Consider the following 17,557-nt stretch of genomic DNA (forward strand, 5'->3'; position numbering starts at 1 on the left):
TGCTGCTCCGCTTTCCCTCGGCGATACCGTTCAGGTGTGGTGCCCGCACCTCCCTGCGTGTCTGGGGCCGCTCCCAGGTGAGCGCTGAGGCGCTACCGGGGGCATGGGGGCTGTGCCGCCCGCGGTGCTGCCGTGCCCGGAGCCGCGCTCCTCGTCCCGCGGCGGGACCCGCCGTGCCGAGCCGAGCCGTGCCGGGCGGGAGGGAGGGAGGGAGGCCGGCCGGGTGACATCAGCCGGAGGAGGGGCCTGCCCGCGAGTTTCTTTGCTCGGTGCATCACTTCCCGGCGCTGCCATACTCCGCTGCCCGCTCCCCGCCGCGGGGCCGGCGCCCATGGCGAGCCCGCCTGGCGGGGACAGCCCGGGCTCGGCCGCCCGACGCTTCCACTCCAGGTGAGCGGGGCCGGGGACAGCCCGGTCGCTGGGGACAGCCCGGTCGCTGGGGACAGCCCGGCCCCGCAGCTCTGCCCATCAGCGAGCCTGCGGAGCCCCGGGGACAGCCCGGTCCCTGGGGACAGCCCGGCCCCGCAGCTGCGCCCGTGCCCGAGCCCCGGCAGCGCAGCGGGGTCGCCGCGGAGGGAGGGAGCGCTCAGCCCTGGGAAGCGAGGAGCTGTTGCACGGGTGGGGATCCGGCCGGAGTAGAGTGAGAGGAGCCGGGAAGGACGCGGCGCTCCCTCCTTGGGGCAGCTCCCGCTCGTGGGTGGTGGGAGCTGGCGGTGCTCCGGTGGGATCTTTGGCACGGGAGCGAGCGGCTGCTCTGCTGAGGAGGGTGATGCTGAAAGCTGCACGGCGCTGGGCAATCGCATGGGAGGCTCCTAATCGCACTGCAGAGACTTCGAGTCTCAGCTTTAAAACTGGGCGCTACAGAAATTCACACAGGGCTGGAAGAAAAAAAACAGCTCGAGGCTGTTTGGCGTTCATGGCAATGCCGTATCTTGCCCATTGTCTTGGTTTAGATCAAAAATGGAAAAGACTAAGCCCAAAGAAGACTAAATGAGTCACTTTGAGGCCTTACAGCATTGTTCGTGCTGTTCACCATCGTTGTGTTTTATCTCTCCTCTAGCAGTCTGAAGTGGAGGTGCTGCGGTAGCTGGACTAGAGGGCTGAAAGAGCCCAAGAATGCTTGAAGTGTATGGGATACAGTAGCTTTTCATCATTCTCTTTGCAGGCTCTGCAATAATTAGTGCAGCAGCTAGTGGGTTGTCTGCTTTAATGAGTGTTGGTTCATTAGGGCAGCAGGTGTTTCTCGGTTATGTTGTATTGTAGAGCAACTCCAGGGAAAAAGGAGGAAGCACAGTTAATATCATTGCTCTGCCTACTCTGGGGGAGCTAGAGCTGTGGAGAAACCTGCTGGATTTTAACCAAACTTGGGCTTCTTCTTTCTTTCTTCTTGTTTTTCTTGGAAACTTTTTGGGGATGAAATTTTGGTCACTTTTGCAAAGGAAGTTTTCATGGGAAGCTGCTTATGACAAATGTGTGCCTGCACATGAACACTGCTCCCAGCTGCTGGTGAAGAGAGAACAGAAGAGAAATGGGAAGCATTTCTCCTGTGGCTTATCTGGATGGCTCTGGCAGGGCATGTGGTTTTAAAAGTCTCTGCTGTGCCTTATAGGCCTTGAAAGCAGGTGCTGGTGGAGCCTGTGTCCCTACTGCTCTGTGAGATAAGTGGTAAATTAGTTTCTTCCTTAGCTTCACTTGTGTTGCAGTGCAGAAACTTCAGGGTGAATTCAGTGCCTCTCTCTGGTGTGATGGGTGGAACCTCAGGCGATTGTTTGGGTGGTAAAGCTGTAGTAACTGGTACCAAAAGCTTAATAGGTGGGGTTTGGTGTTTTTTGCTTGGGAGCATTCATTGAGGTGTAAGACCTGCAGAAGGTACCTGTGCAGGCAGGGAGTGCCAGAGCTCTTATCTGGGGAGCTGGGGGAGGTATTTTCCTTCTAGGAAACGGGGATGGGTGGGGAGAAGCGTGCCAAAAATGAAAGTGTTTATTAATTTTATTACATCCCTTAGTGGTTCCCTAAATTCAACCCCTCCTAAACAAAGGCACGTGCTCTGTTGTGCTGGCAGCAAATAATCTGTGTGCTGACTGGGCCAAACATCTCTAGTTACAGAGACTGAAGTTAAATCTCTTGCTACAGCAGTCACATGCCACAAAACCGGGGTGTTTCTGTCCCTGGGCAGCTCTGTACATCTCCCCTGCTCACCTTTCCGATGCCATTTGCTACACAGGACTGTCAAGTATCCAGGAGAACTTGTTGGAAGTCCAGGGCTTTGGAAGCTGGGACTCTGCAGGGCTGGTGTGTCTGTGGGGGTCAGCTCCTGGTGTTGGGTATGGGGTCACTGCTGGGGGCTTGTTGGAATTGTCCAGTTCTGTGATTGTGCTCCTCAAACTCAAGTTGACTGAGTTCTGTGTGAGCCTGAGTTACTGCTTTACCTTCCATGAGGTTTTGGGCTGGTGCTAATTGAAGTGCATTAGTTCAGCTGTGTGTAACCTCTGAGGACTTGTTGCAGAATAGGGGTTGTAGGAGCTGTGCAATACCTGCTGGCAGCAGGTGTCCTGCTCTTTCCCACTGCTGCAGGTGCTCTAACTTGCCTTTTTGTGCTGGCTGGCTGATCCTGAATGTGTAGGAAGCATCAAATCCATCAAATGGTTCCCCTGGACTCTGGAGAGTGACAAGCTTGTGCTTGGGACAAGTCCACCAGCATCCAGAGAGCTCCCCTGGATTTGGGCCCTTGCTTTTAAAAGGCCACTCTGGAGATGTCTGGGTCTGGGAGGGAGACATGGACATGTCCTGGGGAAACCATCACTGTACTGCACTGACATCGTGGAGATGTTATTGATCTCAGAAAGAACGTTAGATAATGCTGCAATCAGCCCAGAAATGCATTTATCTGGCCTGAGAACGCCGATAAAAGCACACCTTGTTCCTCCCCTCTCCCTTCCCTTGCTCTCTGTTCTCCTGCAGTCTCTGTTTTCCAAAGCACTGTTGGCTTTTGTGATGTTTACAAACTTTTCTTGATTGTGTCACAAACAGTCCCCATCTCACTCATTAGTGTCACCACGGTGAGGACCTGACCTGCATGAGCATCGGGCAATTAGAGCTCTGAGCACCACAGAGCTCTGAGAGAGGAGGCTCCTTCTTCCTGTTCTGGTGGGAAAACTGGGATGGAAAAATTGCTGGCCTTCTGACACAGAAGGCAGCGAGAGAGGGCACAACTCAGCGTGGTGGTTGAGGCGGAGTAAACTGATGTTTGCAAAGCAAACTGGGGAGAAAAATCTGCTGCTGGGGTGAACCTGTGTCTGGAATCATTGCTGTTTGTTTTGTGTGTATCCAGGGGGTAACAATACCGTGGAATTCTTTGATATTTTCCCTAGTTCTTGTAAACTTGCACAACTTTTAAATCTGGACTTTATGTAAGGCTGGCAGCTATTTTCTTTCCACGAGGTGGTGGTTAATTGTATCTGCCTGAGGTGAAAATTAGCACCAGCAGCAGTGCTGGGTTTGGAAAAGGCCAATCAGCTTCCTCTGTGGGATTGGGAAAGGGCTCAGGTGCACTACCAGAAAGCTGGGAATGACCATTTGGTCTCTGTTTACTCTGTAGATTAAACTTGAAATTGCTTGATTATTACCTTTGTGAATGCTGGTTCAGAGGTTTCTGAAAGATTCTGATTTTTCTTCTGTAGGCCCCTGCACTCAGTCTCCACCAGGCAGAAGGATGTGTAAAACAGGACAAACATTTCTAAAATAGCTGTGCTGCATAATAGGTGGCCTGAGCAAAAATTATATGATAGCTTAGCAGGCAGGGTTGGCTTTGTAGATGTCTGTTTTGGGATGTTTTGAACAACTCACTTGTACTTTCAGCTCTGGTGAGTCGTGTGGTCATTGCAGTGTGGAGCCAAGCAGGACACTGAGTGTCTGCCACAGCAGGGAGAGGGATCCTTGTGGGCGGACCTGGGATTGGCACTTGGTGCTTTGCAGCAGGATTTTGGGCATCCATTCTGATCCTGCTTTGCCTCTGCCCTGTAGGTGCTGCTGCAATACAAACAGTTCTTGTCCTCAGGGCGTTAACTGGAGCCTGTGCACATGGAAATGGAGCTGAGGTGATGCCCTGCCTTCTCCCTGTGCTGACTTGCACTTCACTGATTCAAGTTCTGCTTGTTGTGCCTCTCCTGGGGTGAGAGCAGTCCCTCTGGATGCTTTTTCCTGAAACCCTGTGCCCTGTACGGGGGTGTTTGTGCCAAGCAGACAAGAAAGAGAACGTTGTGCCTTGGCCACGTGTTTGTGGTTGTTCAGAGTTTGTCTCTGAGTCAACTGAAGTCAAATCAGTTTGTGACTCATGTGTGGCCTGAGGATGCCCCTCAAAGCCAGTTCCCTGCCAGATGAAGTTAATAATCACACCAGAGCTGGGTCTGGAAGCAGCTGTGACCCTTCCCACCTGGAATGTTGGCTGTGAGGCAGGAGCCAGCTGTGCTACCCAGAGCTCCGTGCCCAGCTGCTGAGGTGCCTTTTGCTACCTGTTGCTTTGGTCACTGGATGCTTCCCTCCTGGGAAAGTGTCTCCAAGAGCTCGCAGCCAGCAGGAGAGGAGGGACACTGGAAAGAGTTCCTGTAGGCAGGAGATTTGTGTTTGGATCATGGTGACTGGGTGCAGCAATTTTGTTCACTCCATGGGTGCTGGGTCCTGTTCTGGCTCCAGGTCCTGTCAGAGCTTTGGCTGATAGCTGCAGCATGAGCTGCTTATGCCAGAGGCAAATCTTGTGTGTGATTAATTTCTGTTTTCCTGGAGGATGTGACCAATTAGGGATCTGCTGCCCCTTAGTTCCAAAGTTAGTGCCTGTTACACCAAAGGATGAAAACGTGTTATGAAAGCTGAGAAATGGATTTGTTATAGAAGAGTGATTTTTAAAATCCTTTTTGGCTCTTCCTCTCTTGAGCCAAATGCATCTGGACCATGACCACTGTGGTGATAGGAGACAGGAGCAGGCTGCAGAGCTCTGTTGGCATTTGCCTCTTCCAGCTCAGTGATGAGTGTCCCAGACATTGGATTTTTTCCTGATGTATTACATAAACCACAGGGGAAAGCCTTGCCTTGGTGGTGCCTTGAGGATGAGCAAAGCCATAGCCAGGAGCAGAAAGGCTTAAAATTGGATGTGCTGGTAAAAGGCTGGGGAATCAGCTTCTCCCCTCACTGATCCAGGCCTCAGGCTTGGAGGGAGCATCTGTGGGAGGCAGATAGGAAGGGATTTTTTATGGACTGGCAGTGATAGAATGGCTTAGTTTGTTAAAGGAAGCTCATCAGGATGGAAGATCCTGCCTGGATTCAAACCTGTGGACTGTGTGTGTGTTCCCATTAAAGCAGGAGCTCTCCAGGTGTGCCCTGAGGGGTGACATTCCCACCTCTGGTTCTCTGTGCTTGGAGCTGGAGCGAGGGCAGGGGGTGGCAGTGCTGGCGTGGGGCACGGGAGCCCTGCAGGACCACCCTGCCCAGCCCCGCTCATCCTGCCCTGAGTGGATCTGGGGTGACCCTGGCCTGTGTCCTGGATCACCTGCACAGCCACAGACTTCCTAGATGTGGCTCCCTTCATCTGTGCTGTTCTAACGCATGCCCAGGACACGACTTTGGCACTGCTGTCTTTACTTTGAGCTCTCGACAGAGCAAATGCTGCTCTATCTCAAGCCTCATCTCCCCAGCTCTCACATTCCTGCTTTCCTCTCTGTTCTCTCTTGCCTCCTCTCCAGCAGATCAGGAATCTTTCTGTTACTGGAGAACATGAACTCTATTTTTGTTGTGGCATGTTGATTTCTTGCTGTCTCATATTTTTGCTCTCAAGGTGATGTCCAAACTTGCATTCAGACTTGCTTGAAGAAGAACAGGTTTGAACTCTGTCAGGTCTTACACTGCAAGAAGCCACAAGCAGCAACTTTCTGAAAGTGGAGAGATGGATTTTGCTAAACTCTGGATGCTCTTCTGCTTTAAGAGCAATTTTATCTCCAAATTGCCCTCAGGTGTATCCAGTGCTGTGTCCCATCCCAGTCCTGCTCTCTGTGCCCCTTTGATCAGCCAGCCCAGCTTCAAGAATTCCACTTCCCAGTTATAAAATCCTTTGCCAACCAAAGCCATGAAACCCAAATTCCTCCTGATCTGGGCATGCAGGCTGAGTATCCCAACCACAAAGTGAATTCTGGGCCTGGGCTATTTATATTGTCAGTGGGAAAGCTTTTCATTGACTGAGCTGTTCCCTCCCTAAAGATACTTTTAATTAAGTGTTATTCAACAGATCTGACTTTCTAATTGGCTTAGATTTAACTGGTATAAATGGGGTTTATTTTTTTTTCCACTGAAAGCTGAAGAAAGTAGGAGTAATTTTGTTGGAAGGCTATTTGCATTCAGAGTCATGTCCATCTGTTGTTTAATGTAATAAGCTGATAGACTGAAATAAAAAAGCCGAAAAAACACCCCACAGCCAGAAAGTCAACATCCCTGCCAGTGCTTGGTGAGGAGAAGGGGAAAGGGACACGGCTGCCTCTGCTTTGGAGCTCTCTAAACAATGCCCAGCAATGTTATGCAACTGCCTAGGGAAGGAAGTGAAAAATTATCATTACAGTGCAGTTTCAAGGGCAATATTAAATGAGCAATTTGCAGCACAGCCCTGTACTTAAGTGCCTTAACTCACTTCTCCTGAGATAAAATTAACAGGGCTGCTTAAGGACAATAGCCATGACCTCTGTTCCCATCAGGCGAGGGGCAAAGACAGGCTCTTCTTACAACTGAATCGGAGGCACTGGACTGAGAGCCTTACATTACCAGTGTAATGGCCTGGTCCTGCAAGTGCCTGATGGATCCCTGCCCCACTGAAGCCTGGAAAAGGGGTGACAAGCATCTGCTGAAGCACTCATTTATACCTGCTCTTCCTTATTTCAGTGGAAGGGATAAAAAGACCTTCTGCAAGGCCCTGGACCCTGGAGCAGCAACAAAACCCTGAATTAATGACTTGGAAAGCAGTGCTGCTGTCTGTTCAGTATTTTCAGAGTAGGTGTAAACAGCTTAAAAGTCTTCTCTTCCCATTTTACTTTTAGCAAGAGGATTTTGCCCAAGAATGCCAGGCGCTGGAACCACAGGTGTTTTCTTTCCGACTCTGAGATTAGGCAGGATCTGTCTAAAGAAGCTTCACCTTCTGCTGTGAATCAGTAACTCTGTGCAGCTGCTACCCCTGGAGGGATTTTTGAAAGAGGAATATTGGATTGTCTTGGCTCCCCTCAAGCTTTTCTGTTACCCTTTGCTCTTACACCCTCTGGAGCTGCCAGAGGGGCTCTTCACTGGGAGTTTGGGGCTAACGCAGGAGAAAGATCAAGGAAAGGGATTTAAATGGGGGAAACACTAATGCCATAAGTCAGTGTAAGAGCTATTTCATGTTCCACCTGGGAGCAGGTGTTTTTTCTTGGAAGCTGCTTTTAAAAATGCATGGGTAGGACTGGGAGCTGTCATTTCTGTCTGCAGCTGCCTCTGAGCAGTGCAGGGTGACTGCTGGAGGCACCTCTGAGCACACGGGGTGTGACAGGGCTCCTTTCCTGCCCTGGGGATCCTGGCTCCCTCACATTCTCTGGCTGCCAGGGAGCAGAGATGGCTCCTGAGAAAGGGAGCCCTTTCCTGGGTGTTGTGGATGCAGCTCCGGCTGCTGATCCGCGGTGGGACCTGGGACAGATTCCTTGATTTGCAGCCTCTCCCTGCTGAGCCTGGGAGGATTGGCTTCTGCTGTAGGAGTGCAGCAGACTGAGCACAAGGAGATCAGCTTTGCCACAGGGCAACACAGATAATTAATAGTTGCGCTGAGCTTCCCAGGGGAAGCTCCACCCCGCTGCTGGGACAGTGGGTCCATGGGTGCTGGAGTTTCTCCGTGCCTTGATTAACAGAGCTGCACAAATGTGTATTTGCAGGTAGAACGGAGGGGTTTGTTGTACCAAATGGATTCCCAGTTCTGGTTCCAGGACTTTCTTGGCACTCCTGTGATTTTGCAGAGCACTGGGCTGTATTTGCTCTGGGGTGGGTGTCACAGCAGGTACCAACTGAGTGTTCACCTGTACCTGGTGGTACCTCCCTGGGCACTTTGGTGTGAATTGCTGTGTTTTCCTGAGCTCTGGAGCAGCTTCAGCCCAAATTAGCTGCGGGACAAGTTTCTCCTGTGATCCACGCTGCAGAGTTGAGGTGGCTCTTTGTGCACTCCGTCTGTGGAATATCCATTCGTGTCTGAGGAGAGCTGGAAATGCAGATTAATATTCATCTCTCTGGGGCTATTTGTTAATTACTGTTATTCATGGTTTGTATGATGGTGCTGAGTGGATCCTGGCAGGGTTGCATCCGTTCCAGGGTTTCAGAGTGTGTTGGTAAACACCGGTATTTTATTGCAGCCTTTCTGGGAAATATTGTTCCTGTTTTCAAGGGTGGGAAATTGTACAGTCTTCAGGGTGAAAGAGAATAGAGGTGGCAAAACTGGGAGCTGAATGTCCTGACTCCCACTCCTTTCCTTCAGCACTTCCTCACCCACGTCAGAGTGAGGGTAATTGTGCCAATTGTGAATTGGAGACCTTGGCTTCGTCCTTTACCGAGCCCTGCTGGGCAGTACAGCACTGGTGTCACACGAAATTACAGTGGCTCTGCTGTTCTAACAGGGAGCAGAAAATTGTTGAGGAGGAAGTTACGAGCTGGTGGATTAAATACCAGGCTCTGCCTGTTCACAAGGTGTGATGTGGTGGGAATGCTGCAAACCCCAGGAGAAGGAGCAGCCTGGGTGGCCCTGGGGTCTGGTCCCTGCGAAGAGCCCAGTGCCAGGGACTGGCTTGAAGAAAGCAGAACAGCCCTGAGTGCTCAGGCACCTGTGACTCCACATGTTCCCTGTCTCGCAGGCTTTGAGAAGAGAGCAGGTAATTTAAACAGGGAGAGAGGGACACAGAGCAATGTTCCCTGTCAGAAAATCCTGCAGGTTAAATTGTGTGAGTGAGTGGAGCTGCCCTGCCTTGGGGGTGGTTGTCTTTTGGGGTATGGTGAGAGATGGAGAGAGAAAAAGCACATATCTATTGTTAAAGTCGGGCAGGAAGGATTTGGGATGGGCAGGAGCTGCCAGTGCTTTGAGGAGGGTCCTGTCCTTACTGTCCTTGTGCACTCACAGTATCCCAGCTGGTGCTGCAGCAGCAACAGCCCCTTTTTTTAGCAGCTGTCTGCAGAGATTTGTATGGAGGAAATGCTCTGGGGATTGGATCTCGCTGCAAAACACAGAGGCCATCAGATTCAGCTTGTTTATCAGCCAAGCCTTCTGCAGCATGAAGGCAGGAATACAAACCACCAGCGACTAACAAATGAAAATATCGAGCTTCCTAAGCCACGGGTGTTTCTCTTTCCCTCCTGACAAGCAAGCCCTTGTGATTTCCAGCTTGGGAAGCCCACGGGCCAGCATCTCATGGCGAGTGAGTGGAGACTTGTATCCGTAAAAGCAGCTGAATGTCCTGGAATTGTGATACTCCACGTGTACCTCCAGGCATTTCCTGGCCTCTGAGTTCAGCCGAGTGTCTGAGCTCCTGCATGGGTCTAAATAATAAAACATATGAGTTCACTACAATGTGCCCAGAATTTTAAGGCCACAGCCCTTGGCCAGCTCTTGTATGAATTGCTTCCATCAGGGCAGTAATCCAGGAAACTACGAGCACGAACTGCTTGGTTGATGGAATTCTGTGGTTTGGTGCCTTCCTGGGTAAAGCCAGGGGAGAAAGGAAAGCTGCTGTTTTCTCTGTGGTCATCCCTTTCGTGTGCCCCACTGGGAAGGCAGGCAGGGAGTGTTCCAGCAGGTCCCACAGGCTCTGAGGAGATCCTGGTCCATGGGGAGCCTCCACAGTGTGCTCAGGTGTCTGAGGAGTTAATAATGAAATGACTGAAAATACCCACGTTTTCCTCTGCTGTTCTGAAGAAAAGAAGAACTCACTCTGCAAGATGTTCTCGCCAATGAAACCATCCTTTGGCATCAGTGGTTTTGGCAGAAAGTGGTCATCAGCTGTGCCAGTGAGTGACCACTTTGCAGAGGGGACCAGCAGCAGATGTGTCACAGAAGGATGAGGAGTGAGTAGAGAAAACAGCTGTGTTCCCTGCACTGAGCAGAGTGATTCTCCTGTGGTGGAAATCCCTTTCTGCAGGGCCCTGGGTGAGGTTGTCCCCAGCGTGACTCAGGAATTCAGCTCAGGTTTGCTGGAGCAGGGTCAGGCTCCGGCTCTGCTTTGTGGAGCTCCAAGCCCATGTGCTGAGGGCAGAGCTCACCTGGCCAGGGCAGCTGTGTGAGCAGCAGCTTGGGAAGGGAAGGCAGGAGATGCTTTGCAGACCTGGCTCCAGACAGAACTGAGTCACTTGTCGAGGCTGACGCTCTCGGAGCTGGTTGCCTGAGGCTGGCATGGCTCAGACAGAGGAGTGAGAAGGCAGCCATCCAGATACACACAGAGGAGAGAAAAGTAACAGTTCTGAACGTGTGACTGCAATGGAAGTAAAAAAAAAAAAGCATCCCCAATTAAAGCCATGTGTGTTGGTGGATGTAACTGCTCCTGGAAGGTTGGTGGAGGCTGTTTGTGCAGCACAAATGCAGCCGCTCCGGAATGCCCTGGATTAGAACAGGCAGGCTCCTCCAGCACACGGAATCTGTGTGGAAACAGAGCTGTTCCTGCATGGCAGCAGCTCCCCCAGCCCACCACCCTTAGGGGTTAAGGTAAGAGCTGTCTTGTCACCTGTTTCCTCCTCCCCTCTGTCCCTGCTCCTGGAGCACATTTTCCAGGCAGCCTGGTGCTGTGCCATGTGTTTGTTTCACTGCTGGATGATGATGATGTCTCTGTGCAGGAGCAGAGGTTTTTCTTTTCCTGCAGACATGCATAATTCAGTTGTCAGGATAAATGGGCTCCCTGGATTTGGGCGTGTGTGTAAGCCTGAAGCTGGATCCTCCCTTCTCTCACCAGTGTGAGGCAGGAGGGGAGCAGGGAATTCTCCCAGTGCTCCAGAGCAGCAGCCTGTGGTCTGTAAACTCGTTGCCATACCTGTGAGGTTGCAAGAAGGATCTAAATTAAACCTAAAATAGGCCTGTGGAGAGGAGCATCCTTGCTGTATTTGGGAAGACTTTTCAAGAAACATGATGTTCATGCAAACTCCTCCCGTGCAAGAACAGGACTGGAGCCCGCTTCACACATAAAGAACACAATCTACGTGACAAATTCTTATCAAACATGTATTTGCTGCTGTTTACACCTGTGATTACACTGCACTAATGCCACAGTGTCAGAGCCAAACTGATGTGGTGTGTGGGGAGGAGCAGGACTCGCCTCCCTGTGCTTGATTTGCACAGACGTGCGAAGTGTTTCCAGGGAGGATGTTTTCCATGGAGCCACACTGGGACAGAAGCGCTAAAAATCTGGGGAGATGCGGTGGAGGACTCAGTCCCACAGTGCTGTGGAAGCAGCTTGCAGGATGCTGGAGGGTTCCCTGCAGAGGCAGCACACACCCAGTACAGTGCCAGACAGCAGGGCTGTTCTCTGTGGAGCAGCGAAGCCGAGCGGAATTCTCACCTTGCGCGGAACCGCGTGGCTTCCTGGGAATCCTGCCACGCTCGGGTCTGTGGGCTTGCAGATTAATCTGGTGGCATGCATAGATTTTTCCACAGTGCCACAGAGCACCCAGAAGTACTTTTGGTGCTGCTCTGCTGGATCTGGGTTTGCACATAGGAGCTGCAGGAACAGGTTTAGAGATGCTGGCGAGGGTTGCAGTGGACACCTGGCTGATATTTGAGCTCCTGGGGAGCCTCTTTCCCTGTTTTTCACACAGATGTGGAATGATCTTTACAAAATCCAGAGGGATGCCCTGCAGCTGTGTAACAGCCAGGGAGAAGGGCAGTGTTCTATGTGAGCTCTTGCTCTGTTGGCCAGGGGAACCTTATAAACCAGTGAGTGTCTCTGAGCTGATGCCTGATTTTTGGCACCCCTGGAATTTTCAGGGAGAGCACAACAATGCTTTCAACAGCCCTCTGAGCAGGAGACAGCTGCAGAAAAACAATGTGAAATCAGTGCAATCTGCTGTGCTGCAGCTTTGCCAACAACAGTCTGTCCTGGTGGCTGGCAATGCTTCAGCCCTGACAGCTCTGCCCACGGCCCTGTGTGACCTGGGAGAGCCACCTTTGTGAATCCCTCTGGTTTGGGCACACAGGGCTGTAATCACCGAGGGAGGGACTGTCACAGGCTCTCAGTGGTGTGCTCTGGCTTGATTTCACCCTCCTCAAAGGCTTTACCAGATGGTCATTTGAAAAAGAAGTTGCTGCTTGTTTGGATTCATTGGATTTGTCTGGTTCCTGCTATTTGTTCTTCAGTGAGTTCTGCAGGAAGTACAAGGGCCAGGTTCGTGCTGGCTCTGTCACTAAGGTCCCATCCAAACCGTTTTCAGGTGCAAGGGCTGGTGCTGCAGAGCATCCTCAGTGTTCTCTTGGGGAGCTGGGATTGCTCAGCACCTCCCTGGCTCAAAGCCTGCGTGGCCCAGGATCAGGGTGTGAGTTTTCTGATGGATCCCAAAGGCCTCTCTCCCTTGGACTGAAGCACTTGGCCTGGGGCTGATGGAAGCAGATGAGACAGGAAGGGAACAGAACCAAATTGGTTGTAGGTTGCTGTGGAGTCAGTGGAAAAAACTGTGGTGTGAACTTTGTGATGGTTTCCTTTTCTGCTGCATCACGATGACGATCCCATTGCCCTGCCCTGAGCGTGGTCTGTGGTTTGCAGGGGGCTGTGGGCAGGAAAGGCAACACGTGGGGTGTGTGTGCAGCCTCCAGCTGCTGCAGGAGGTTTGGGGTGGGGTGGGACATGGGCAAGAACCTGGGACAGGCAGAGGTGGCTCCTTTGGCTGGCTGGGCTTGGCTGTTCCTGGGGCTTGGCGGCACCTTTTCCATACACAGTTGTTTTCCTGCTGCAAGCCCGTGCTCCGAGGCGGGAGCAACTGGCAGGCTGAGAGGAAGGAGAAGTGGGGGCTGCAGCTGGAGGGGTTTGAGGCAGCTTGAACAGAGAATAGACTGGGGCCTGTGGGAAAACAAGCCTTGCTTTCACTTGAGAAGGTTGTGCAGGAAAGGAAACCTCACACAGCCTGTACAGCTGCCCAGAACAACTGGGATGATTGTGCTGGTGGCACTTGTGGAGCTGAGCTTGACCCTGCCAGCAGCTGGGGGTGGCAGGACCCTGGGGCAGGAATTGGGGGAGGCTGTGATGTTTTCAGTCAAAGCTGTCTCAGCTCTGGTCCCAAGCTGCTCCCTTGCTGTGTCTGGTTTGTGCTGGCACTGCTGTGTTGGAGCTCCAGTGGGGTCCATGACGACTCATCCCTGGCCCAGGCAGCCCCTTCTCCCATCCCAGCAGCATCCAGGCTGCTCCCATGGGAACTGGCTGAGCCCCCCACTGCGTGTCTGGGGGGCAGCTTTAGAGAAGAGATGTCTGTACATCTCTCATTTGTGGTTCTTCTGAATTTGGAAAGAGCTCCCCAAACCAAGACTTGCCCATTCTCAGTATTAAGTTTGACCTGAATGAGCTGCTCTGTACTGGTGGGTAATAGAAGCTGAATGGCATAAATGAAATGGGTAAGAAATAAATTGGTTGTTTTCATTGTGTGGTTGTTGATCAGGCAGTTACTCGTTTTTCTAATGCATATGGTAATTGTAACCTGCTGTATTCTGCAGTGTGGCTGTTTAAATCACAGTGTATATTTTAGTGAGAGATGTGTTGACCCGATTGCCAAAGGAAGTTTGTAATGAAAAGCCTCTCAGCCTGCATGTCCTCTCCTGCTCTCTGGCTTCTGGAAGTGACTGAAGGAAATAGCACTTCACTGCTGCTGAAACCATCCCCAGAGTGCTGTTTAATGGCAGGGTGATGGATTAACCTCATTAGAGGTGCTAGTGTTGTACAAGAAAGCAAAATGCTCTTGGAAAACTCAGGAAGTTTCCTTCATTGTGCTGAGTTTATTCCAAGTCTCCTCTGTGACAAAACAGGAATGTCTAAAACCCCATCCTGTTGCAGGTGCTGGTTTGCCTGGAGCTCTGCAGGGCACATTTCAGGGGTCAGGTGCTGCAGGAAAGAGACAAACTGCTGGGTTTTGTGTTCCTGGGAAGGAAAGAGCATCCTCAGGCATCAGCATCATGACTCCACTTGTATTTGGCAAGCTGGTGCTCCTGGCCTCTGCATTTATTTCTCTTTTTCTCAGATGGCTGCTGATGGTTGGGTTTATGTCCTGGTGATGAGCTGTGCAAAGAGATTGTGTTCCAGGCTCATTTTGTTCTCACTCTTCTTGAAAGTGAGTTCTCCTGCACAGTTCTCCTTCAGAGAATTTGATCAGTTCATACACTCGGTGGATTCATAATAATATTTTTTTCCTTTGAGAGTCAGAACATGTTTTAATGAATTAATTTTCAAATTGATATCTCCTTAATCATCACTTCCTCAGACCCTGCAAAGTATTTGCATCCTATAATTTAAGTGCTTTGAAACTGGGTATCAAGTGAAACTGTTAACCAGGATGAGATGAAATTCACATTTGCCCCTTAATCTCGTCTGAGCATTTTCAAGTGCTCCAAGTTAATTACATCCATGGTAGTCCTTTGATACTTGAGTAATTTTGGAGCACAATGATTTAAATTTGTGCTCTCTGCCTGGTAGAAATTTCACTCCTCAGCTGACACAGAAAAATTTCCTTGTGTTGTCTGTTCTTTCTGTGGGTCCAACTGGATTTGTGGGCAGGATTTGGGTCATGGATTCACGATAATTGTTGCCAATGTGTCATTTACTGAGAGCCCAAACCTTCCAGCTGTGGATCAGGTTTCCAGAGGTCAAGAATGTCTTCAGCTCCTGGAGTTGGGGGCACTTCTTTGGGCATCTTCAGTGGTTGTTTAGCATCGTGCTGAGCTGGTGGCACGAGCTGTGTGAGCATCCCTGCCTGGATGGAAGGTGCTGCACCTCATTCCCGATGGAGCAGCTGCCCTTGGCACTTGTGAGGGAGCCCTGGCAGAGGCTCTGGGAGCCAGGGCTCCTGGGTTCCTTTCCCTTCTCTACAGCTGACTCACAGCAAGGCATAATTTGCCCACAGAGCCTCAGCTGCCTTTTTGAAAAATGGGGTAATTGCTGCCCTCGCACTTCTGCAAAATATTATGGAGTCCTTAGGTTGAAGTTTCTGCACCTACTGACTCGGCATCATAAACTGCTTCACAAAATGCTCTGAAAACAGCAAATAACTCCCATCTGTCCTCTGTTCTCCCATCCCCACAGATCAAAGCCACAGAGGTTGTGTAAGCAGGGGAATGCTGGATGACTTTTGCTTTCCAGCAGGCAGTGGGGAGTTTGAATTTGGATTTCTGACAATGACGCAGCTTGTTGGAGCCATTCTGCATTGAAATGGGGTCCTATTCAGCACTGCTAATAAGAGGGTAAAGGCAGCTAAATACAGCTGTCTTCCTCAGTGTCATTTGGGATTTATTAGCAAATATGCAGTGGAATTGAATCCCTTGTAAGTACTCTGCAGCTAATGGTAGATAGCAATTAGCTGAAATGACTACTGTGGAGCACTCATGCTGCATCAGTGAGGGGACAGGAAACCTGGAGCCAGCACACAGACCCAGCATCTTCCAGAACTCCCTGTAGCTTTTCCCTCTGGATTTTCTGTTTCATGCCCTTAGCAAAAGATTGCGGTGAAAATCGCTCCGTCTGGGTAATCCCTGGAGCTCCAGCTTGAGCAAACACTTCCCCAGCAGCAGCAAGTGTGTGTGTACATTATTATTTTCAGCTCAGGGGTCATTGAAAGGACTCACTGCAATGTTCCTACCAGCAAAAGTGTGTGGAGTGAGAACCTCCTCCCCTCCAGATGTGCTGGAGGCCCAGAGATGTGAAGGGATCTGGCCCAGATGCTTGGAACCAGTTCAGAAGCTGGGGAGGACTGGGTGCAGCATTCATGGTTTCATCTCTGACCTTTGCCTCTCCAAACTCAAGGGAGGTTTTGTTTCCTTCCCCTCACTAATGAGGTGAGCTGTAGGTCAGGGTGGCCCAGGGGTTCTGCCCTTTGGCTGGAGGGGAACCAGCTCCTGTGTGCTGGTTTCAAGCTTCCAGAAGTGCTTTGAATCAGGCTAATTCCATGTATATCTTGATTTGTTTGTCACCCTGCCTGCCAGCCTGTGTTTGGTACAGAAAACTGCTTGTCAGGAGGGGATTAGGGCTGGGGATGTGCTGTGGGTGGGGAGTGAGGGGCTGTGCTGGCCACGTTACACCTGAACTGGTTTTGGGAGTGAGATAATCGAGTATTTCCATTATTCTCCTGCCAGGTTGCTGCTGGGTGTGTGGATATGGAGCAGTATGGATAAGAGGGACTGAATGATGGATGGATGCAGTGCTGTGGCAAGGGGATGCCATTTCAGGGTAGGAAGTTGAAACCACGTGTATTTAGGAGCAAGTAATGGGATTTTCTTAAGGATTGGAGCTCATTTGGGAGCAAGAGAGAGGCAGGTGTGAATGTGCTGGACCCTACCTGGGGCAGAGTAACCATGGAAAATTGCCCAAAACCCCTTGGGAGAGTGCCCCGGGCAGAGAAGAGCAGTGCAGGGCTGGCCTGAGGCTAAATGGGTATAAATTCACCGTGAATAAACTCGGGCTGTGCCTCAGGAGCATCTGGAACAGCTTTCCTCAGCTAGGGAAGCACGGGAAAACAGTCGGAGCCTTTGCTGAGGCTTTGGCACAGGGAAAATGTGAACTCCTCCAGTGTGTCCCTGTCAGGGGAGGGGACACATCCCCAAGGGTCTGGAGCCACCTGGACCTGGAGGTTCAGAGTCCTCAGGTACAGGAGCCGTGCAGGGCTGGGAAAGGAAATTGCTGAAGGGAAATAATTCCCAGCTTGATTGACTGGCAGCACGCCCTTGAAGAAAGTAATTATTTAAATGCACATTTAGTTCGTTAAGGCAGTGAGTATGCATTTACACTGAGCACCTGGTAAATCTGATCCTTTTTTGGTTCGGAAAATGTTTAATTGCTCATCACCAGCACTCTGGAATTAGATTTATTTTTGTACAAAACTTAATCAGATTGCAAGCAAGATGCTAAAATCTGTTGCTTCGCTAACTCATATCAATAGAAATACTAAGGGGAATTTTTTACTACTCTTGGTGGTTTTGATGGGTTGTTTTCTGCCTTGCCTTCTGTCTAAAAGCTTGGAGTTTTGAACTATGCAAGGTCTGATTGGGAACGAGTTTTGCAGTCGCCCCCACTAACGTGAATCAAATCTCTATAAATACCTTTCTTTTTCCCTTTTCTCCTTTTTTAAAGGCAGTTTCACCTTGCAGGCAGGAAGAGGTTCTCTTGCCCTGTGGTATTTGTAATATTTAAGGCAGCAGACAGCTGACCCCAGGCTCTGTCTGGTGACACGATAATTTTCTGTGTAACCTGAGGGATTTGTTGTCAGCAGTGACAGGTTGCTGTGAGCAAGGCAGCCCTGAGCAGGATGTTGGGAGGTCTGAGTGGGCTCCACACTCCAGCGTGGTGTT

At 50.7% G+C, this 17,557-nt stretch overlaps 1 protein-coding gene across 2 annotated transcripts in view; it reads left to right on the forward strand.

Moving 5' to 3' along the window:
* Positions 1-277: 277 nt before the first annotated feature.
* The window catches only part of GPSM1 (G protein signaling modulator 1), a 66,826-nt gene continuing 49,546 nt past the window's right edge, over positions 278-17,557 (forward strand). Inside the window, exon 1 of one of the 2 annotated variants that reach the window (XM_010397824.4) lies at positions 278-390. In XM_010397824.4, the coding sequence (XP_010396126.1) occupies positions 332-390 (59 nt within the window). In that variant the 5' untranslated portion in view covers positions 278-331. The remainder of the gene's footprint in view (positions 391-17,557) is intronic. The other variant, XM_019284886.3, reaches the window with a different exon arrangement.

Source organism: Corvus cornix, chromosome 17 (genome assembly GCF_000738735.6).
Source record: "Corvus cornix cornix isolate S_Up_H32 chromosome 17, ASM73873v5, whole genome shotgun sequence".
Taxonomy (NCBI): domain Eukaryota; kingdom Metazoa; phylum Chordata; class Aves; order Passeriformes; family Corvidae; genus Corvus; species Corvus cornix.